This window comes from Vipera berus (genome assembly GCF_964194415.1).
Source record: "Vipera berus genome assembly, chromosome: 3".
Classification (NCBI taxonomy): domain Eukaryota; kingdom Metazoa; phylum Chordata; class Lepidosauria; order Squamata; family Viperidae; genus Vipera; species Vipera berus.
In genome coordinates this window covers 14,192,533-14,214,449 of record NC_138204.1, presented here as the reverse complement: position 1 = coordinate 14,214,449, position 21,917 = coordinate 14,192,533, and the positions used below count along the sequence as shown (strand labels likewise).

Below are 21,917 nucleotides of genomic sequence, written 5' to 3'. Positions count from 1 at the left end.
CTTGCCCTGAAAATGCCACACGTGACACATTATTATGATAATACAACTATTTTTAATAACACTCCTTTTTTCTTCTTCTCCCCCCCCCCAATAAGACCCCATTCTTCTCCATTGAAAGCCCTTGGCCTTTCTGGTTTGGGACTTTTTTTTGCAGCCCCCCCTCCCCCCCAAAGTTAGTTAACAAATAAAAAATGGCTTTATTCTACCTCTTCCCTTCTGCTTCTGTGATAAGGGGTGGGCAAAGCTCCTCTTTTCAAGTCGTCATTTGGGCAGCTACTTCACTGCCGGAGTGAACTGTGGGTGGGATTGAAGGGAAAAAGTCACTTTCATATAAAGAAAATAATTCCGATTGATATTGACGTGGATGGCTTTGGGGATGCAACAGAATATTCGGCACTTCACTTCCGTTAAGGTACTTCATGCCACAGGCCTTTGGTGGGAACTGAAGTAAATATAGTAGATGGGAAAAGAGGATATAAGGAGAATCGGGACTCACTCTGCTGTCTGCTGAAGATGACACATTGAATCCTTGCAGGAAGTGTGTTGAATTTTTTTGCAGTATGTTGGTGAGGTGGAGAGAGAAAAATACAGGTATTTCTTTGGAGATATAAGGGAAAGGGGAGTGGGCTAAAAAGCCAATACTTGGTTAAATTTTAAATACTGGGATTGGGTTGCATTCTTCTCTTTGATACTTTCGTTGAAAATGGGACTGGGAATAAGTCTTTCTGTACAAAGAGTTGTGGTTTTAGCAAATGTCCGTCTTGATATCACAGAGTGGCCTATTTGGATATGTTTTCCACAAAGTGAATAGTACATTTTCTAACATGTATTTTATCTAAATATGATAGTGCTCTTGAGTAGAGTATTCCTTCTGAATAGACTGATTTTGGAGAGGAAGAAAAGAAAAGCGAGGTGTGAGAGTTTTACAGTGTTGATTTGGAGAAGGACTAAAGATGAGTTCAAAGAATAGCAATGTTTCCTAGGATAAATGTTTTGTTGAGATCCTGTTTAACTTAAGTTGGAATGAAATAGTTGACCTTACACATACATTTTACAGACAGCCGTTATTGCTAGGGTTACAGTTTAAGAATACATACAGTACTGAATATTAAAATATTTTTAAATCATTGGATTTACTTCTACATCTATCTATCTATCTATCTATCTATCTATCTATCTATATCAATAAATAAAATACATATTAGGCTGAGATGGTCAGTTTAATATGTTTATGAAATTCTGATGATGAGAAAAGTGCAGATATAAAATGTGCAGACTCTTCATAGTTAGAACATGTCTTTTATGTTTGGCTGGGCCTAAATGTATAATCATGCATAGTAGTTTTATGATTGTACAAAACAGTTAACAGCAAGAAACCTTTGCTGTTGTAAATGCTATAAAACAGCACAATGCAGGGCATTTCAAGTATTCTAGCATATTATAAACATGTTAAGAACAATTAAATGGGGGAGGAATCTTTGTCCAATCTTATTTATAAGGCTTGATATATTTTAGGATATTTAATGTAGTGTCTCAATTGAAGAAACATTTAATTGTCGTATTAGTGACATATTTTGTGGCTTCTAATTATATGAGAAAAATTAACACTGTTCAATTTGGTCTTCTATAGATCAATACTAGCAATGTTGGGGTTAATGTTTTCATTTAAATGTGTCATTGCTTCAGTATAGGTTGGTTCTAATTTTTAGGTTTCTGGTATTATAAGACAGTACTTATATATATATTTAGGTGGAAGGTGTGGGAAACACCCTTGGTTTTGATCAGCTCTTACTGCTTGGTAGGAAAGACATATTATAGTTCTGTGACTGGCAAGGACTTGATGCAATTATTTGTCTGGCTGCAAGAATTAGGGAATTTGATTTTTCACCAGTATTTATGAGGAATGAAAAGAGAAGGCAGTGAAAATCAAATATTTTGGTCTCACCGCGTTTAATGGGTGGATTTGCAGAAGGCTGAAAACATTAGCAATGTGCTGTGGTAATCAGGGGCCAGAATGGCCGGCAGATAAAGACAGAGAAAGAGAAGGACAAAACTGGAGCCTTCTGCAGCCAAATAGCCTTTGATATATAGCTGCTAAAATTTAGTTTTGTGTATGAGACTCAAAATGGAGGATTGTGCTGTAGTGAGTGCTAAGAGAAAGCTTGGCACCACAGATATCGCAGTGCTTTTGTGAGCAATGCCCTCTTTAAGCAGTGTACCCTTTCCCCCCCTCAGGCTGGGGGGGGGAAAGCTATCTTAGAAAATGAATTGCCATGCCAAAAGATACTGGGGTATCTGTGGGTCTGCGGTAGTAAAGGAGGTCTTATGCTCCTGTAGAAGAAAAGGGTACTTCTGGGTAAAAACAATGCAAACTGGAATATTTGGGATCTTCAGCCCGATTTTGTGGCTGAAAACATCCCTTGGGCTGGTTGAGTGGGGGCAGATTTGGAGAAAGCTTGATTCAAGAGGGGGAGAAGGAGAAAGGATAGAGAGCAGAACCAAGGATGTAGGCTGCGCAGGAGGGTAGGCAGTTTAAGGTCATGGAGAATATGTGAAGTTGATGGGAGATACAGTACAAAAGGAAACTTTTATGCAACAGCGGAGCGAAGGGAAGGCCAGGGAAATGTGTGTCTTCAATGTCCAGTGCGTTGGACTGGCTGTGGCATGGGTGGAAGGCTCAAGGATCTCCAGACCAAATTGGCAAGTGTTTTGCTCGGTATGGACTGCAGCAATTTGGTTCTTGCTACTTTCATGGGTTGGAAATGGTCATAGCATTAGATGGTCTACCTTTTTCCTCTTAAGGTATTGGAGTTCTACCATTGTGCCTGTTTCAATAAAAAACGCTGGGAAAAAATGGATAGGGAAACATTCCAAGCTTCTACTCTCACACATGACTTTAGCTTGGCATTTATTTTTAGTTACAATTGCAGTTTCCAGTGGCAATTGCTTTTTTTCCCCCTCTCTCTTCCCCTTTCAATTTTCAAGTTTGGATTGCATCGTCCAGGTTTGGGGACTCTTGCTTCTTGAACAAGAGCAGTGGCACACGTGCCCCTGGGATTTCTTCTGTTATTTTCTGAAACAGATTTGTTTTTGCTTTCTAGGTGCTGGTGAATCTGGTAAAAGCACAATTGTCAAACAAATGCGGATCTTGCACGTCAATGGATTTAATGCAGAGTAAGTATCTCGATTCGGATTACGTTGCTTGAAGATGCAGGTGTCATTTCATTTTGAGAATTTTGTGGGTTCCTCCTACCTCTCCCCTTGTGTTTCATTTAATCCAGGACATGGAGATTTGGCTTTCAGAAATACGTTTAAGGAAACTGTCATTAGCTAACTTCATCAAAGGTTTGCTTGTCAGGTTTTATGAAGGCAAGGTTTTGGCAGCCATTTCTTCCTCGTTGTGGCTGACATGGCAGCTTTCGCTGTCGCTCATTATTTTGTGCTGTTCTCAGTGCTTTCTTGCAAAGGAGTAAACATGAAGTAAATGCCACATACTTGATTATACAACATTTAAGATTTACCTACTTCAGGATATTTTTTTTCTTGTAGCGGTGTGCTGTTTTAAGATTGTTGACCTACACAAACTGTAGTTGCAATTTGTTTTCCGTAGATGGATAAAACACTTCCATATTGTTTAAGTCTTTTGGTCTGATGGGTTACATGCTATGGAGTGTGTAGATAATTCAGAATTTAATTGACAGGTTTTTTAAAAAAAACATTTAAATGATATATTGCAACCAAGCCATTAAAGTTAGATACTATAAAACCTCTCATTGGGCATTTATGCAGAAGTGGGACTAGAAACAAACTTTGTGTGTGAGGATCTATGCAAATTAATGGTCTTTTAATTAGTATTCTGGGTTGGAATACATGCTTCATAGAAAAATCCATGCTAAGGAATTTCCTCAGAAAGTGTCAGTTTAAAGACCCTTTTTTCCCCTTCAGAATTATGCCTTCAGCATTTCTTTTCCATGTGCCCAAAACTCTTTGTCGGTAACATGCACCAGAATCCAGCTATCTGCTCCAGTAATTTTGAACACCCAGAGTCCTTTTCTGTTTTTTTTTATGGAGGTAAAGCAGAGAACTTTAAAACTGAAAATAGTGAAGAGGAAGGGGACATAGAAAAACAGTTTGTTACAATGGCATGTAGGAGCCAATTAGGGGTGGTGGTAAAGGCCTCATGCTGGAAACCAGGAAATTCTGAGTTCTAGTTCAGACTTAGGCAGGTAGGTTACTTTGGGCCATTGGTTCTCGCTCGGCTCTAGGAAGGAGGCAATGGCAAACCAGTTCCAAAAATGTTGCCCGGGAAATTGCAGGGGCTTATCCAGGAAGTTGCCAGGCGTTAACGCTGATTCAAAGGCACTAAAAAAAAAAAAGTAGAAGAAGCAGCTCCACCATTGGGGATCTGATGACAGAAATCCCACAAATACAGGCATTTAGATCCCAGTTTCGTACTCCTCATTAAGTTCACATCTGTTACATACATCATAGGAAGTTCCCTGCTTACCAGGCCAGAAGGACTGTGTTTTGATTCTGTCTGTCTCAGCAAGATACTTCCAGGAGATGCAGACTTTATTGAAATTTTCTCCTCACCTTCCTCTCAAGTGTGTTCAGTAATATATTGCTTCTGACCGTTGCAGTTCTGTTTACATAGCCAGGCTAATTATTGCAAAGGACTTACCTTTGAATTTATTCAATTTTTCCTGAAAACATTACAAGCTAGTGTGTTGTGTGAAGATATACTAATTCTTGCTGAACAAATTTTAGTGCAATTTTGAGTTACGAAGAAATGTTTTTCTCTCCCCCCCCCCCCAGTGGATATTTTATAAAATCTTTTGGATTCTCCAAACCAGCAAGTCATAATGATTCTGTTTCATTTTTCCCCTTGGGAGAAACTGCTTGACCACCATGATTAGGTTTTTACATCTTGCCCTATGCTGTGTCTTTCAAAGAAGGAAGTGACCTGTATCATACTTTAGTGACCTAAGTGCACCTTATCGTGCTTAATCTTTGCTAGTTTGGAAACCGTTGTTTTTGTTGCTCCTAACAAGCTATGGATGGCTTGGCTCTTCTCAGCTCTTTGAAAATGGAGACCCTCAGTTGTCTCTCTCACTTGCTGTCTTTTATATTTATTGATTTTATTGTGATTTCTTTGATTGAATACAGATTTCATAAATTATTATTTTATATACATAACAATGTGAAATCACAGTTGTGAGGTCTTTAACTAGTGTTGGCCTTCATAAGCACTGAGTTCTTCCCAAGAACCTAGGATGTTACTCTGTAGTATATTGGCATAGCATTTATTTATTAAATTTGTTTGCTGCCTATCTTGTATATGTGTGGATCAAGCAGGTGGCCTTCTGTAATTGGCAGATGGAAGTTTTGTCCATGTGTAGATTTTCTAAGCGCCATTGAAGATATTTTTGTTATGGCACTCAGTGAATCACCACGACTGGTTTATGGCATAATCTTTCAACTTTTCAGATCTTGATATTTTGTATTCTTCTCCAATTATTTGTCTTTTATTCTACTATCCCCCCTAGTCTTGCCACATCGCTTAGCCACACTTTACTTTTTTATTTTTCACAATTTTATTTTAATTTTTTATTATCCACATTATTATCATGGTTTGTCACACAGCCAGATGTTTAAAATTTGGATTATTAGATTTGGCATTATTATTGATAAGTTATCTGTGTAAAGGCTACATAGGTCTCAGCAATCCATACGATGTTTCAGATAAGGCAGTAGCTGTAGTTTGGCTGATAGTCCATCATAGTGTTAAAAGGTAAAGGTTCCCCCGCACATGCGTGCTAGTCGTTTCCAACTCTAGGGGCCGGTGCTCATCTCCGTTTCAAAGCCGAAGAGCCAGCGCTTGTCCGAAGACGTCTCCGTGGTCATGTGGCCGGCATGACTAGACGCCAAAGGCGCACGGAACGCTGTTACCTTCCCACCGTAGTGGTCCCTATTTTTCTACTTGCATTTTTACGTGCTTTCGAACTGCTAGGTTGGCAGAAGCTGGGACGAGTAACAGGCGCTCACTCTGTTACGCGGCACTCGGGATTCTACCCGCCAAACTGCCGACCTTCCGATCGACAAGCTCAGCGTCCTAACCCATAGTGTTACACCTTTCCAAAAAGATGACTTTGAAATATAGCTTTCCCTTTAGAAAAAAAGATACGTATCTAGTATGTGGTTTTGGTTTTTTATGTGCCGTGGTGGCACATAATGCAGTATTGCAGGCTAATTCTGCTGACTGCCAGGAGTTCGAGTCTGACCCACTCAAGGTTAACTTGGCCTTCCATCCTTCTGAGGTCGGTAAAATGAGCCAGATTGTTGGGGGCAATATGCTGATTCTGTTAATTGCTTAAAGAGGGTTGTAAAGCCCTATGAAGTGTTATATGTCTAAGTGCTCTTGCTGTGTTTCATGAAAATAAGCACCTTTTCTGAGTAACACATTTATTGAAAGGCATATTTTTTTAAATATGTATGATTTGAAAAGAGAATTGGGTGGGGAGGAGGAAAGGTAGTAATGCAGATACAGGTTACATTGGAGACAGAATACCTTATTAATTAGCAATTCTAGTGTTAAAAACATACTGTTTTGGCTAAGACCAGCCTGAAAGTTTGTAAATCCAGCAATCTCTTGATTGATTAGCTTTCTTTCTTCTAAAACAGCTATTTTGAAATCTGTAGTGAAGTGTTGTGGGAAATTAAAATGTTGATTATAGATTTCAAAGTTGTTTTTTGAAATTGATGCCCTCTTGCTTCATCCCCTTTTTAAATCCTGAATCAGCTTATAAACTACTCCATGGATCTGTTGAAGTGAGTTACAGCTCTCAAAAGCTTCTCTTTTAAAAAACTTGTCAATTATAAGAGAAGTGCTACCAGATTCCTGATTAAGATTACCATTTCCGTCTATGACATTTTGTTTATGGTCATGGGTATGTTTATCATTAAAGAATTTTATTTCTTTTCAATTAATGTGTTTTTAAGAATAAACTTTTTTATGGATTTTGATTTTTGAATTCTCAGCCAAAATTATGTCTAAAATGCATTTTTAACTGCTAGTTTATGCATTATGTTCCAAAAAGATATCTGCTTTGTATTTAAAACATTTTAAATTTTATTTTACGCATTTTAGCATTATTTTTCCTTGTTTTACAAAGAATTAGATATTAAGCAAGGGACCCAGAAAAATGTGTTTGGTGTTTTTATTTCTCAGTTTCACTGGTCATGCTAAATTTCATTATCAGCTGAAAGTAAGAAATTGACTTCTAGTTTACACCAATTAAATTTTTATGGACGTTACGACAATAGAAATTGTCCAAATGCTAATTTGTTCTTTTCCTGTTTTAGTACAGGCCTTTTCAGCAGTGGCTTTCATAGAAATATTATAGATTCTACCTTTTGTAGTTATTACAAAGATCCAATTTGACAATTTGATTTTATTAGGAGTTGTTTTAATTTTATTTCTGGCCTAATTTTGTTTATGTAAGGGTGTTTTTATTCTTGCTTGTCCACGCCATGATGATACTGACTTGGTATTTGTATTCTAAGATGTTTTGAGAAGACTGACAATATAAGGTAGAAATAAATAAAATAACGCTTAATAGAAATTAGTGTAGCAGTATTTTATATTTTATAAAAAGTAGAAATAAAACCTTGCATGTTTACTACTTTATGAAGCATCTGGAAACACTGTTAATATAGTATGGTTTTGAAGTAAATGGTAAACATGGTTAAAAAAACCCAAATTCTCTTCCTATGCTGGTTGTCTAAAGCAAGGGTAGGCAACTCGGATCTTTTCTGACTCATGGACTTCAACTCCCAGAATTCCTGAGTCAGCTGACTCAGGAATTCTGGGAGTTGAAGTCCATGACTCATAAAAGAGCCGAGGTTGCCTACCCCTGGTCTAAAGTTTCCCATACTTCCAAAATTCTGGGGCAGATTCTTGTCAGGAACTCCAGGGAAGTGAATACAATTTTTTTTTTGCTGTTGTAAAGAGATGGTTTCTGTGAGATACAATCCAAACAGCTGGACAAATGGGAAGGGAATGAAAGGCAAAATGTACATAAAAATGAACACTAAATTACATGAAGTACCGCCATTATATCTGGCTTATTTTTAAAAGAAATTCATTAAAACTGAATCCAGAATCTGCGCTTATCTTTCTTTCAGTGGTGAGCAGCAGAGAACATGAAATATATTTTGTCAGGAGGCAAGTGAGATGTATCAACTTTTCAGGCTGTATTGCTTCTGTCTGCGGGGGCTGGAGAATATTCCTGAGTCGATCTGGACCTTGCACATATTTATTAATTTATTTTATCATACATTTTAAAAGACCCTGGGCAGTTTATAATTGAAAAAGTAAGAAAAAATTTAAAAAATTCTGAGCAGCTAATAAACAGAAAAACTGTCCAACAAATGCCCAACCATCACCCTATCAAAAGCCTGGGAATTCAGAGCCACATCTGGAATTGCTTCCTGAACAAAATCAGGGTGAGAGCCATTCAGATCTCAGGAGTGGAATATCCTTCCAAAGGACGTGCTATTATAGAGAAGGTAGGTTTCCAGGCTTCCACTATATCGGGTCCCCAACCCCCGGGTCATGACCCACTACTGGGCCTTGAGCCGTTTGGAACTGGGCTGCAGAAGTGGCAGGCGACCATACGTGCGCATCCCCCCTTGCACAAGCAGCAGGCAAGCTTGTGTGCGCTTGCTCCATTTGTGTAAATGGAGAATCATCCCTTCCCTTTCTCCCCCCCCCTTCCCTGGCTGGTCTGCAAAGCGGGAAAGATTGAGGAACTCTGCACTATATGACATTGCTTAATTGATGGGACATGAAGCACACATTCTACCCAGTCTCCCGGAAAGACCAGAAGCATGTGGTTGCTCAGAAAACCAGACCCCCGTATCCATCATTTTTTTTTTGTCTCCCCCCATTATTTATTAATCAAATTTATATGGCCCACCCATCTCATGGAAAGTGAGTCTGGGCTGCACACAAAAGTCCAATAAAATAGTAAATAAAAGTAAATAAAACCTTCATTACCTAAAACCATTATATAATAATGATTGAAAGAGGATTTAAAAGTAAAAAAGCAGAACTAAAACAAGATAAGAGAATAATAGACGGAGAGGTGTTAATAATAACAGTGATGCCTCATGAGCTTTCCTGTGATACCAATCAAATCTAATGGGGTTTGGGGTAGAAATGCTTGACAATTCAGCCATTGACATTCCCTGTGTGTTCTTAATTGGTTGGATAGCAGATTTGATCCCAAAATTGTGTAAGTTGCATTTCTCTGTATATTGTAGAAGAATACTTTTAATTTTATTTCCCCATATTTGGATAGGCCTAGACAAATATTTAAAACTTTATTGAGATTTATCCACATTCTAGTAATCATTTTTTTAAAATGAAGAGTTTCACTCAACAAAAATAAACACAATTGAGAAGACGGTTGTGTTCCAAGCAGAAAAAGCTTATTTATTTTTTCTCCACATGATATGAAACTCGGTTTCCAGGCCTCTCTGTACACACTGATTTGGCTGTTGAGGGAAGAACATGAGGAAGAAATGGTAAAGGTTTCCCTGTCCAGTCGTGACCGACTCTAGGGCAGGGCTTTTCAACCAGTGGTACGTGTACCACCTGTGGTACATTAGCACCTCGCAGGTGGTATGCAACCATCCTAGAAAAGTGGTAGCAGGGGAGGGGAATGAGCTGAACCGGTGGCAGCTGAAACCTGAGTGAGAGACGGCTGGAGCTGCAGGGCTGTCAGGGCTCAGCGGAAGTGCCAGGATCAGCACCAGGCTCCAGCTGGAGCTCGGCGCTGATCCCGGTGCATCTGCTGAGTCCAGAAGAAGCGCCGATCAGCTGGAATGTTGCAGCATCTCCAGGGTCTTGTGTTTTACATTCAGATGCTTGGCAACTGATTCATATTTATGATGGTCACAGTGTCCCAGGGTTATGTGAAGTGACCAAAACCTGCTGCAACCACCCAGCAGAGGGGGGGAGGGAATAAAAACCAAACACCACCACCCCTTCTGCCAATCCTCAACAATCCTCACAACAATGAAAACCTCGGACAGGAGGAAGAGCACCGCCGGGCGGTCAGGCAAGTGTCTTGCTCAGCTGTGGCTTGGGGGGGCACTTTTTTCAGTGCCATTGTAACTTTGAACAGTCACTAAGCGAACTGTTGTAAGTTGAGGACTACCTGTACTTCATCACCTTTTTCCTTCCCCCCCCCTTTTTTTTGGGTCATCAAGTTTTTGACACCTTGCTAGGCGACTGGTGGTACTCGGATGCCATATCCTAAAAGTGGTACAATGGGTGAAAAGGTTGAAAAGCCCTGCTCTAGGGCATGGTGCTCATCTCTGTTTCTTGGCAAAGGCAGCCAAGATTGTCCAAAGTCATTTCCTGTTGTCATGTGGCCAGCATGGACATATGCCAAAGGTGCACGGAACACTATATCTCACTGAAGTGGTACCTGTTAATCTACTCGCATTGGCATGCTTTCAAAGTAGAAGACCCCCAATTGGTTCCAATAAGAAGCTTTGGCCTAGCCACGTTCTTTGGTAAAATCAGTCTAGGAGACTCTAGGGGTCTTCAAACTTGGCCCTTTTATGACTTGTGAACTTCAACTCCCAGAATTCCTCAGCCAGCATGCCTACTCTAAATGATCTCCTGAGGTCAAGTTCCATCCTGAACTGCTGACCTCAGCTCATGTTTGATGGAGCTTGTGGCTGTTGTACTCCAAAACATTTAAAAGGAAGCAGGTAGCTACTTCAGCTGTCTGGCTTTAAATCTTCAATCAGGAGGTAGGTTAAAGAATTGTTCTAGCAATTTAAGAAATGTGTCTGCTTGGATAGGGTTAAATCTCTGGGAAGTGGCTTCTCTGTGCCTGTGTATTCTTCTCAATTCATATGCTATTCTTATGTATTTGATCTTCATATTTGGTCATTAAGGTAATATAAGATAGCATGGTTTCATTTTAAGCTTTAGCTTCACAAGATAAAACCAGGGATCTTATTTAATTTATTAAAGCCACCAAATTTATTGGGAATGATCAACAATCTAATTATGTCTAGAATTTCATCTTAATTTGCTTCAAATCAAGCAGTAGTAGAAAACCTGGGACTTCAGTAAAGATAACAGTAAAATAAACAGTAAATGCAACTGTTCCTGTGCCAGATATTTGAAGGCCTAAATTAATAGCATTTCATAACTCTTTTAGTGGGTACTTTCATTTTTCAGTCTTCCACCAAATTGCTTTTCCAATATGGTTTGTGCTACACTTGTACAGGGCATCCTATATTTGTAGCACCACGATGTAAAAAAGATGTCGAGACTCTAGAAAGGGTACAGAGAAGAGCAACAAAGATGATTAGGGGACTGGAGGCTAAAACATATAGGGAACAGTTGCTGGAATTGGGTATGTGTAGTTTAATGAAGAGAAGGGTGAGGGGTGACATGATAGCAGTGTTCCAATATCTCAGGGGCTGCCACAAAGAAGAGGGAGCCAAGCTATTCTCCAAAGCACCTGAAAGCAGGACAAGAAGCAACGGATGGAAACTAGTCAAGGAGAGAAGCAACCTAGAACTAAGGAGAAACTTCCTGACAGCTAGAACAATTAACCAGTGGAACAACCTGCCTCCAGAACCTGTGAATGCTCCAACACTGGAAGTTTTTAAGAAGAGACTGGCCGGCCATTTGTCTGAAATGGTATAGGGTTTCCTGCCTGAGCAGGGGGTTGGACTAGATGACCTCCAAGGTCCCTTCCAACTTTATATTATTATTATTATTATTATTATTATTATTATTATTATTATTATTATTATTATTATTATTATTATTATTATTATTATTATTATTATTATTAAGCTAGATTTATAATTAGATTTGTAACCCCACTTTTCCTTCAGGAGCTCAGGGCAGTGTATACCCCCATCCATCCAAGAGGTCCCTTGCCTTTTCTGTATTTTCATACATGGGAATTAAATATTACATGAGGATAGAAGAAATGATCTGTTTTAGCTTTACAAACATGGCCCTTGTCTCTGGTTTGGCTATTTATGGAAATTCTCTTTGCAGTCTAGTCCTCAAAGCAACAAGAAGATAGAAAAGAATGTTTATAAAAATGGGTAAATGCTTCTGATCTTATTTGAGGAAACCAACATTTGGACTATTACTCGAAAAAAGAGCATGGACTGTTTAAGGATTCGGGTGTATCTTGAGTTTTGTCACCTTTTCCACTCCCCTTAGATGGTAGATTTCATTTATGTATTTTGAAACATCAGTTTCAAAATGTCAGTTTGAACTTGGGAGAGTTGAACAATTCCTCTCTTTTTCAGTTTACCTGTCCTGTAGTTTGCATGAGATGAATTGAGCAGCAAAATGGATAGATTTGAAGGTTACATTTTAATCGCTTGCAGCTGCTTTTTTAAAAGAAAACTTGGCATTTCACACTCAACTACAACTTAACTTGGCAGAGTGAATGGAGAGATATTTGCTAAGTTTAGCATCTTGTATGATCGGTGGGCTGGCCAATAGATACACACACCCCGAAAAAGGTGTAAATACATGTAAACGTAGGCCTAACCGGTCAGTTTCTTTGCTTTCCCTGTTCTCATATGACCCAACCATTATTTGTTTGTAAACTTGTTAGATGACAGTTCTCCTTCAAGAAACCTACAGGCAAGATGCTGGCATACAGGGAGTACATTTGCTGAAGCAACGTAGAAATAAATTTATTACCACATTTGTACATTTTCTTTTGCCATCTTCAGACATTCAGTATCACTGAATGCAGAATTTATCAGTCCTAACTGTCCTTATTAGTATGGAAGGAAAAATTCATAGATACTTGAATTACATAGATAATAGGGACAGGTAGCAGGACTTGAGAAATACAGGATAAATACTTCTATTTTAAACATTCCATGCTTAATCAGTACAGAACTTGCAGATGAGGAAAAACGTACCTAACATTTTACCTTGGTAGCATTTAAAGGGTAAATGAGTTGCATGCAACCAAACCAATTGGTTATTTATGCGATGATTTTTAAATAATGTAATTCAACTCATAACATGAGAATAAATCTGAAGGCAGAACACAGAATTTTATTTTTTTTCCTTCCATTCGGTTGTGCCTGATTCTCAGAGACCACCTGGACAAGTCTTGTGCCATTTTCTTGGCAAGATTTTTCAGAAGTGGCTTGCCATTGCTTGCTTGCTAGGGCTGTGAGAAAGTGACTGGCCCAAGGTCACCCAGCTGGCTTTGTGCCTAAGGCAGGACTAGAACTTTTGAGTCTGAGATTTAGATTTTACTAAGGTTTGCTATTAAAGTCTCATTAAAAAGTCATCCTAACTTTTAAGATTTATTAAAAGTTTAGGATTATAGGTAGTCCTACATTTATGACCATTCATTTAGCAACTATTTGAAGTTATGGCAGTGTTAAAAAAAAATTACAGCTGGTCCTTGCACTTACAACCATTGCTGTATCCATGTCTTCAGGTGATTAAAATTTGGGTGCTTGGCAATCAACATGTATTTATGATGTTTGCAACATCCCAGGGTCATGTGATCACAATACGTGAACTTCACAGCCCATTTCCAATAAATAAAGCCAATGGGAAAAGGCAGATTTGCTTAACAACCACATGTTTCACTTAACCATGATGATTTGCTTATCAACCATGACAAAAAGGTTGTAAAGTTGGATGCAGCACACTTGACGCTTAGCAACAGAAGTTCTGGTCCCAGTTGTGGTTGTAAGTTGAGGACTATCTATATAATTGCAAGTACCAGCATCAGTGTGGAAACAAAAGTAAACAGAAATAGTCTTTGGAATCTGTTTTCTTCCAATAAATTACAATTGTAGAATTTTTGGAATTTCAGCTGGCAAAAGGAATGGCTGATCAAGGATATTCTAGGAAATGGTGACAGGCATGAATAAGATTTTACTACAATTAGCCTCTGAGTTTACTTGGAAGAACTGTGCTTGGACTTTGAGCTTTTCGAAATGACATTGTTTTATGAAACTGGTGTTATAGCTGTAATGCTGAGCTATTCACATAAAGCATCTGTTGTGATTCAGGGTCAGCCTGTGGGTTCGGCATTTGGGTCGGATGATTCAGAGGAGGAGGAGGGGGTGTTGGAGAGGTTGCTGAGGGGGTTGGAGAGCTTGCTGATGAGAGCCCTCAGCCAGGCCCCTCCCACCTGGTCATGACACAGACCCAGCTGTGTGAGCCTGACAGCGTGGATGAAGATGACCCACAGCTGGCCCTGTTCAAGGACGCTCGACGCAGGAGGCAGTCAATCAGGAGTAAACAGAGGAAGGCAATGGGGCACCTCGGAAGGAGGCAGAGAGAAGCCATGCCCTGAACTGTATAAAAGGGGAATGCGTGGGAGGGCTGGTTTGCTGAAGGCAACCGTTTGAATAGTTCCTGTTTCATGGTTCGTGTTTGCTCTCTTTGCTCTGTTTATGTTTTTATGTTAATAAATTTGGCAGGCTTAGTTCCAGCCTCTTGCCTTCTTGTAAAAGGAGTTGTCCCTGCCTTATCTGCAGGGCCGGTAGCAGGCTGGTACAGAACAGCAGCTAGCTAGCTAGCTAGCTAGCTGCAATTCCCTAAGGTAAAGGTAAAGGTTCCCCCACACAAGCGTGCTAGTCGTTTCCAACTCTAGGGGCCGGTGCTCATCTCCGTTTCAAAGATGAAGAGCTAGCGCTTGTCCGAGGACGTCTCCATGGTTATGTGGCTGGCATGACTAGACGCCAGAGGCGCATGGAACCCTGTTACCTTCCCACCGTAGTGGTCCCTATTTTTCTACTTGCATTTTTACGTGCTTTCGAACTGCAAGGTTGGCAGAAGCTGGGACGAGTAACAGGCGCTCACTCTGTTATGTGGCACTTGGGATTCGACCCGCCAAACTGCCAACCATCTGATTGACAAGCTCAGCGTCCTAACCCACTGAGCCACCGCATCCCTATTCCCTAGGAAGTTGAATTCCCTACCTTTTTTCCCCTTGTGCTGCTGTACCTTTTAGCTTCTGATTTTTTTAAAAATTGATAGTCACTTCTAAGAAGAGATTGGAAAACCATTTGTCTGAAATGGTATAGGGTTTCCTGTTTCAGCAAGGATTGTTCTAGAAGATGTCTATACCCCCTTCCATTATTCTGTTATTTTAAATTGTAAATTTTAACCTTGATTTTAAATTCTGTTTTTAACTGTGTTTTAGTCATATTTTGTCTTGTTTTATTATGTTGTTTGCAACCCACCCATAGTCGCTTAAATGGGATAGATGGCGCAGAAATTTAATAAATAAACAAATTAGAACCAGTTCCTTGGAGTTGAAAAGTCTGACTCACAGAATAATGATTGTTCTCTTCTCTTTTGGTCTAAACCAGAGGTCACCAATCTTTCTCGGTTGGCGGACTGGAGGGAAAGGGAGGGGGAAGCATTTTACATGCATGTGCACACTTCCCCATGAGCACTTACGTGATGCAAATGGGTGGGGATAGCGCTTGCATGATATTCGCTAGCCGTGCCCCATTCTTGTGTGGCACAGCACCGTCTGTTTTTGCGCCTGCAGCGCAGTGGCATCATCCCGTTTTCACGCGGTGCGCCGGTGTCCTGTTTTCATGCGGCACAGCTGCGGTGCTACCATGAGTGTGGTGTGTGCGTGCTCACTGGCCAGCCAGTCCCACAGCCCAGTGGCCATTAGGCCATGGCCCACCACCGGGCCACGACCCGCAGGTTGGGGACCTCTGGTCTAAACCAACCTTTTAAAAAATAACTTCTTAAAGTAAATCCTGAATTTTTGAAAACACATCTGCATTACTTCGTCTTTCATCAGTTCTAGGTGAACACATGTTTTAAAAATTACTATGGATGTATATATACATTCAATGCTGTCCCAAAGTCCTGCTCTAAATATATTTTTGCTTATTTGATTATTTTAGCTTTAGAGTTGTTTACTGTTTTGCCGTTAAATTCTGAGCTAATTTTACTGAATTGATTTCGAATTACTGTATTTTTGTTTTAAACTATGTATTGGTAGGAGAATATCATAATCATAAAGACCAAAAATCTGATCAAAGAGTGACTGTGTTGTGTGAACACAGTCTTTGAGGAGCTGGCTGATAGTTAGCACAGGATCTCACTGTGCTGTGTAACACCTCTTCCACCAAGTAGCTCCTTGGCTGAGGTATTCATAGGATATAAATCAGGAGTCTAGTAATGCTTTTTCAGACTAATAAATTTTATTAAAAGAGATATGTTTTTATAGCTACAACTCATTTCATGAGATGCAACAAGACACAGCTTCCTGATAAGTTTTCACTGGCTAATTCTGTTTTTTCATTCTATTTTAAAGCCAACTAAACAATTCTGATCCCCCCCCCAAGTTGATTTAGGTATTTTGCTGGCCACATTCTCATGCTAGACTAGCCCATATACCCATGTTTTTCATGCAGATACGCATGAACAATTTCATGCAGATATGTATGAAAGATTTCAACATGGATTTTCATGAGATCAGGTCAAGAATCCCATAAATAGTACAGTTCTACCTATAATACATAGTAACAAAGATCTTGCACTCTCCCTTGTAGGATTGGGAGCGCAACATTATTGTCAAGGTTTAATTCAGTGTTTCCCAACCTTGAGAAATTTTAAGATGAGTGGACTAATTGATCTAATGGTTCAAATTGACCAACCACAGGAAGAATATTCAACAGTAATTTTATATCTCTGTAATTTTATATTGGTGCAGAATTCTGCTTCGTATACATAGCCCCCAAAATGTGTCTGGTATCTTGCTTGCACTTGCTTTCTTTTTACTTTAGATGTTTTTTTATAAATGCATATAGCTTTTCCCATAATGGTGATACAAAGTTAGTTCCTGTTTTTTCCTCTAATGTCTGTTTGCTTGATGTTTCCTATATTAAAAGCTTCTCATTTAATTTCCAAGAAATAAAAAAAATGGTCCAGATCTTAGAGTCATTTTATGTTTAAACTCGGAAAACTATTTTGAAAATAGAATTCTCTTGGCAAGTTTAACAGACGCATATTCAGACTTGATACCTTAAGTTCGCTAACCTGCTTTCAAAAGAGAGGTTGCAATTAAGTTAATAGTCTTCACTTTTGGATATTAGATTTGATTTTGTTTGATACTGAATGTAGATAAGTCTGTATTGGTGAAGATGGAAATAGGAGTATTGCAAATCCTTTTTTGCTGAGTGCATACTAAGATCACTTGAGATTTATTGCTTTGGCAAAACCTTTGTATGCCAAAAAAAGTAACTTATTAAAGTATTACTTAAAAGAGGTCTGGAAATGATTAAAGCACCTTCAATTTGTCTGGATTGTATACCTTCTATAGTAACTTTTTTTTTTACGTCTGAGAAATTTTGTAACTGAGAAATTTTGTAACTAATTTTTCTATGAAAATAGGCTATCTGGAGAGTTTAGTTCTAAGTCTTTCTATTAATTTTTTTAATGGAGCCACAAAGAATACTGCAGGTTTCCCCCCCCCCTGCCTATGGACCAGTTTTACTGAAGTTATGGAAGGAAAAATGCCAATTGAATGCTTTAAGAATAAATGGTAAGATTGGCTACAGCTTACATTGTGCAAAGAGAGAATTAGACACTGTTATTTCTGTTTTATCAGTTGTGTCTGATTCTGAGCAAATTGTTCTTAATTTTAATATACGTTGGGGTGGGGTTAAAAGTCAACTTTTTAGAAATGTCTTCTTTAAAATCAAGTATAGCCTATCTTCATAAGGGCTATACTGATTCCCTCCCTCCCTCCCTCCCTGACAGTTTTTTCCATGACAGAAAGACTTACATGGGAAGACTTCACCGTTTTCCTAATAGATCAGGGGTGTCAAACTCAATTTCATTGAGGGCCGCATCAGCATTTCAGTTGCCCTCAAGGGGCCGGGCGGGTATGACCAGGATGGGCGTGGCTAGAGTGCATATGGCCTAGTGCAGGGGTCAGCAACCTGAAACAGTGAAAGAGCCACTCGGAACCGGTTCCCTCACAAAATGAAAAACGGAGCCACAAAAAATATGCTTGGGTCCGGGGTATTTGAGGGAACACCTGCTGCCAGCATCAAGTTCCCTTCGTCCAGTGCGCTCCCACAGGGAGGGTCTTCTCAGGGTCCCACCGGTAAGAGATTGCCGGCGGGTAACACCCAGGGATAGGGCCTTCTCAGTGGGGGCGCCTGCCCTCTGGAACCAGCTGCCAGTGGAGCTGAGGACTGCCCCCGACCTCCGTTCATTCCGCCGGGGCCTGAAGACCTGGCTCTTCGAGCTCTCTGGCCCAGGCTGAGGATTAATTTATTTTAATTGGGGTTTTATTTGTACAGGGATAAATTTAATCTTTTTTAAACTGGTTTTAACTTTTGTATTTTTGGTTTTTAATTCCCTGTAAACCGCCCTGAGTCCTCCGGGAAAGGGCGGTATATAAATGTAATAAAATAAATAAAATAAATAAATAAATAAATGTGCGCATGCGCATACATGCAAGCATGCGCAGAACAGGGTTTGACTGAAGAGTGGAGCCAAGGCGAGATATGCACCTACCCTGCATATTTGAATTGATTGGTTGAACTTTTTTAGTCCCACTTTTTTTTTTTGACTGCCCATGGCAGAGGACTAGGAGCCGCAGGAGACGGCTGAAAGAGCTGCATGTGGCTCCGGAGCCGCGGGTTGCAGACCTGTGGCCTAGTGGGTGGGCATGGCCAGCTCTACATCGTTCGCATCAAGGGTGCCTATGGGGGCCTGGGCAGGAGTGGGACAGATCTGAGGGTCTCTGGCAGGAGGAGGGTCTCTGGGCCAGGGCCAAGGCAGCGGGGGCCGTTCCCTCACTGTTTCCAGGATGGCTTCACGGGCCGCATGAAACCACTTCGCGGGCCGGATCCGGGCCCCGGGCCTTGTGTTTGACATGTCTGTAATAGATAGTTAAGACTAATCATAATGGAGAGTTTGGATAACACTAGAAATGGAATCTAGCTCTTCCCATTTTTCCCCACTAGTGATAGAGAAGGACACCTAACAAGAGCCTGATGTCAAGAGACGGTATGGTGAAGACAGTGCTAGCTGTCTTAGTATGTTTTAACACAGGATCACATTTCCTAGCAAAGCAGAACTGGGCTAAGGAAGATACTCTCTTCAAAAAATGCAGGATTCCTTAGTAAACATTTAGTTGACATCAGTGTTTTGTACTATACTGTAAGAAATACATTTTCAGACATAATTAAATATCTCATGCTCATTCAAAAAGTATAACATTTCCTATGTGGTAACAGAATCTAACAGAATAACAGATTCTGTTAGAGGAAATGTTATCCTTTTTGAATAGACATGAGATACATGTGCTATTCTTAAAATTAGTGAAAGGGAAACCCCAATTTACTCAGGCCTATCCATCCCTTCCCCCATACTCACTCAGTCTTATACAGTCTGGGCCACAGGTGGGGAAGGCAGGCAAGCCTGCAATGAGATACACAATGTACATTTCCCAGATATCTGAGCAGACAGGCAGGCAGGCTGGCTGATTGTCTGCAGAATTCAAGCCTTGGAAGGGGAAAGAAACATCTGGAATCTATAGTGTGAATGGGAGTTAGGAGAAAGTGCTCATCAAATATGAATTGAAGGCTACAGTCTATGGGAGTCAAGAATTAGTCAGGACCAGATAGCTGGTGAAGTGAGCTGAGGGAGAATGCTTTCCTCTCTGAGCTGAAGCTGAATTTGTAGGCAAGGATTTGTGATTTGATTCCTTTGCTTAAATGAATGCTGATGTGCATAGTGTCTGATCCTTCGAATAGTATCATTTCAAGAAAATTGCCTCTGGTTTTGTGTTAGACATTTTGTTGTCTTTTTGTGCCAACTCAGAGATTTTGTCTTGAAGGATGTAGTAAAAGCTCCTCCTGACTATTTGCACCCCTCCTGGATGGTAATACAAGAGTGGTTTTAAGTGTAACTGACAATATAATAACATTTCAAGGATGCTCTTGTGTGTCACAAGTCCCATTGAAAGCTCCTATTTTCAGTCAGCATGTTTGATACATAAGACTTTTGAGTAACTTTTTCATGACTAAGTAAAAAGAAGCTTACTTAGATTGCAATGATTTCTCACTATTAACACCTTTTTCCCCTTTCTCTCTCTATTTTGTTACTGATTCTTTTTCTGTCTCCAGCCACCTAACGATAAAATGTAAGGTGCTCAGGAGAAATACCGCTCTGTTGCCTATTTTATTCTATAACATGCGGTACTCACAGATGTTCTGCATAATTAACAACATTACCTGTAGTAATTTTTTTAAAAAGACCATCGCTTTTGCAACCAGCTATAAATACTCTGCGTCTTCTCTCACCTCATGTTGCCATTCAAACATCAGGCACTAAGGACTGTTTGGAAATGGCTAGACTTTTTTTTGGCTTTATTGTTTAGGTTTATGATCTCCCAGAATTTACTGCTCTTAAATAGAGGGATTTTGGCTGTGTCTCCTGATTGCCTTGTAGAATTTAATGTGCACTTTTTAAATGTTTAAGCAATGTTGATTCATCCAGCAAAAATAGCAAAGCTAATATTATGGTATGATTTTCATGGAATAAAAAACCCATTTTGAGATGATATGGAAATATGATCCCCAGTTGACAAATGTACTTAGAGATAAGAGCTTGTAGACTGGAGCAGTAGGTCTAGTACAGGGGTCAGCAACCTGAAACAGTGAAAGAGCCACTCGGAACCGGTTCCCTCGCAAAAGGAAAAACTGGGAGCCGCACAAAATGTGTGCACATGCGCATACATGCGCGCATGCGCAGAACAGGGTTTGTCTGAAGAGTGGAGCCAAGGCAAGATATGCACTTACCCTGCATAATACCCTGGATTTTTAATTCCCTGTAAACCGCCCTGAGTCCTCAGGGAATAGGGCGGTATATAAATGCAAATAAATAAAATAAATAAATAAAATAAATAAATTTGAATTGATTGGTTGAACTTTTGTAGTCCCCCTTTTTTTTCTTTTTTGAACTGCACGTGGCAGAGGACTGGGAGCCGCAAGAGACGGCTGAAAGAGCCGCATGCGGCTCCGGAGCCGCGGGTTGCAGACCTGTGGTCTAGTAGGTCTAGACCAGGGGTAGGCAACCTTGGCTCTTTTATGACTCGTGGACTTCAACTCCCAGAATTCCTGAGCCAGCTGGCTCAGGAATTCTCCACGAGTCATAAAAGAGCCAAGGTTGCCTACCCCTGGTCTAGAAGATTAATCATATAGCAAAGGTCGTGAGTCCAGTCCTGTCATCTCAGATACACCTCTTAAAACCTACGAAGAAATGATCTGGGCTGAAAAAAACAACCACTCAAAACTGAGCTAATGGATCAAGATAATCTCTCTGGCATCTGTTTGTGAAACCAAATTTTTGCAAGATAAAGAACACCAAATCATGGTTATAATGTTGGACTGAAATTGGACAGTGTTGGGTTCAGCACTCCACCTGACTGTGGATTAAGGAGGGGTGGGCGCTATGGACAAATCATTCAGCCTAATTTATCCCAAAGGGGGGGGGGTATACAGAATAAAATGAGGAAAGCCATGTATGCACCACAGTGTGAATTGCTAGTGAAGGATATTATTTAAATTACTAGCATATGATCTGTGCTGCTTGGATGAGAAGCAAAATGTCTTCAAAGAAAAACAAGAAAAGTCCAGTTGCCTCTTGAAAAACCACCTTTGGGACAACCATGACCTGGATGACTGAGAATCTCCATAGACATATGTGCAAGTGGTTTGTCCTTGCATCTGGACACTGGAACATTTACATGGCACAGGTGCTGCTTCTTCAACCTGTTTTCCTTCTGTATTCCATTTTTTTTGTTGAAAGGCTACTTTTAAAGAATGAGTGC

At 40.0% G+C, this 21,917-nt stretch overlaps 1 protein-coding gene across 4 annotated transcripts in view; it reads left to right on the top strand.

The window, feature by feature from the left end:
- The window catches only part of GNAS (GNAS complex locus), a 215,279-nt gene that overhangs the window by 71,951 nt on the left and 121,411 nt on the right, over positions 1-21,917 (top strand). For 2 of the 4 annotated variants that reach the window (XM_081324471.1, XM_081324472.1), the window contains exon 2: positions 3,102-3,174. In XM_081324471.1, the coding sequence (XP_081180597.1) occupies positions 3,102-3,174 (73 nt within the window). Of the gene's footprint in view, positions 1-396; positions 413-545; positions 592-3,101; positions 3,175-21,917 lie in introns of those variants that run through there. The other 2 variants (XM_081324474.1, XM_081324473.1) reach the window with 2 other exon arrangements.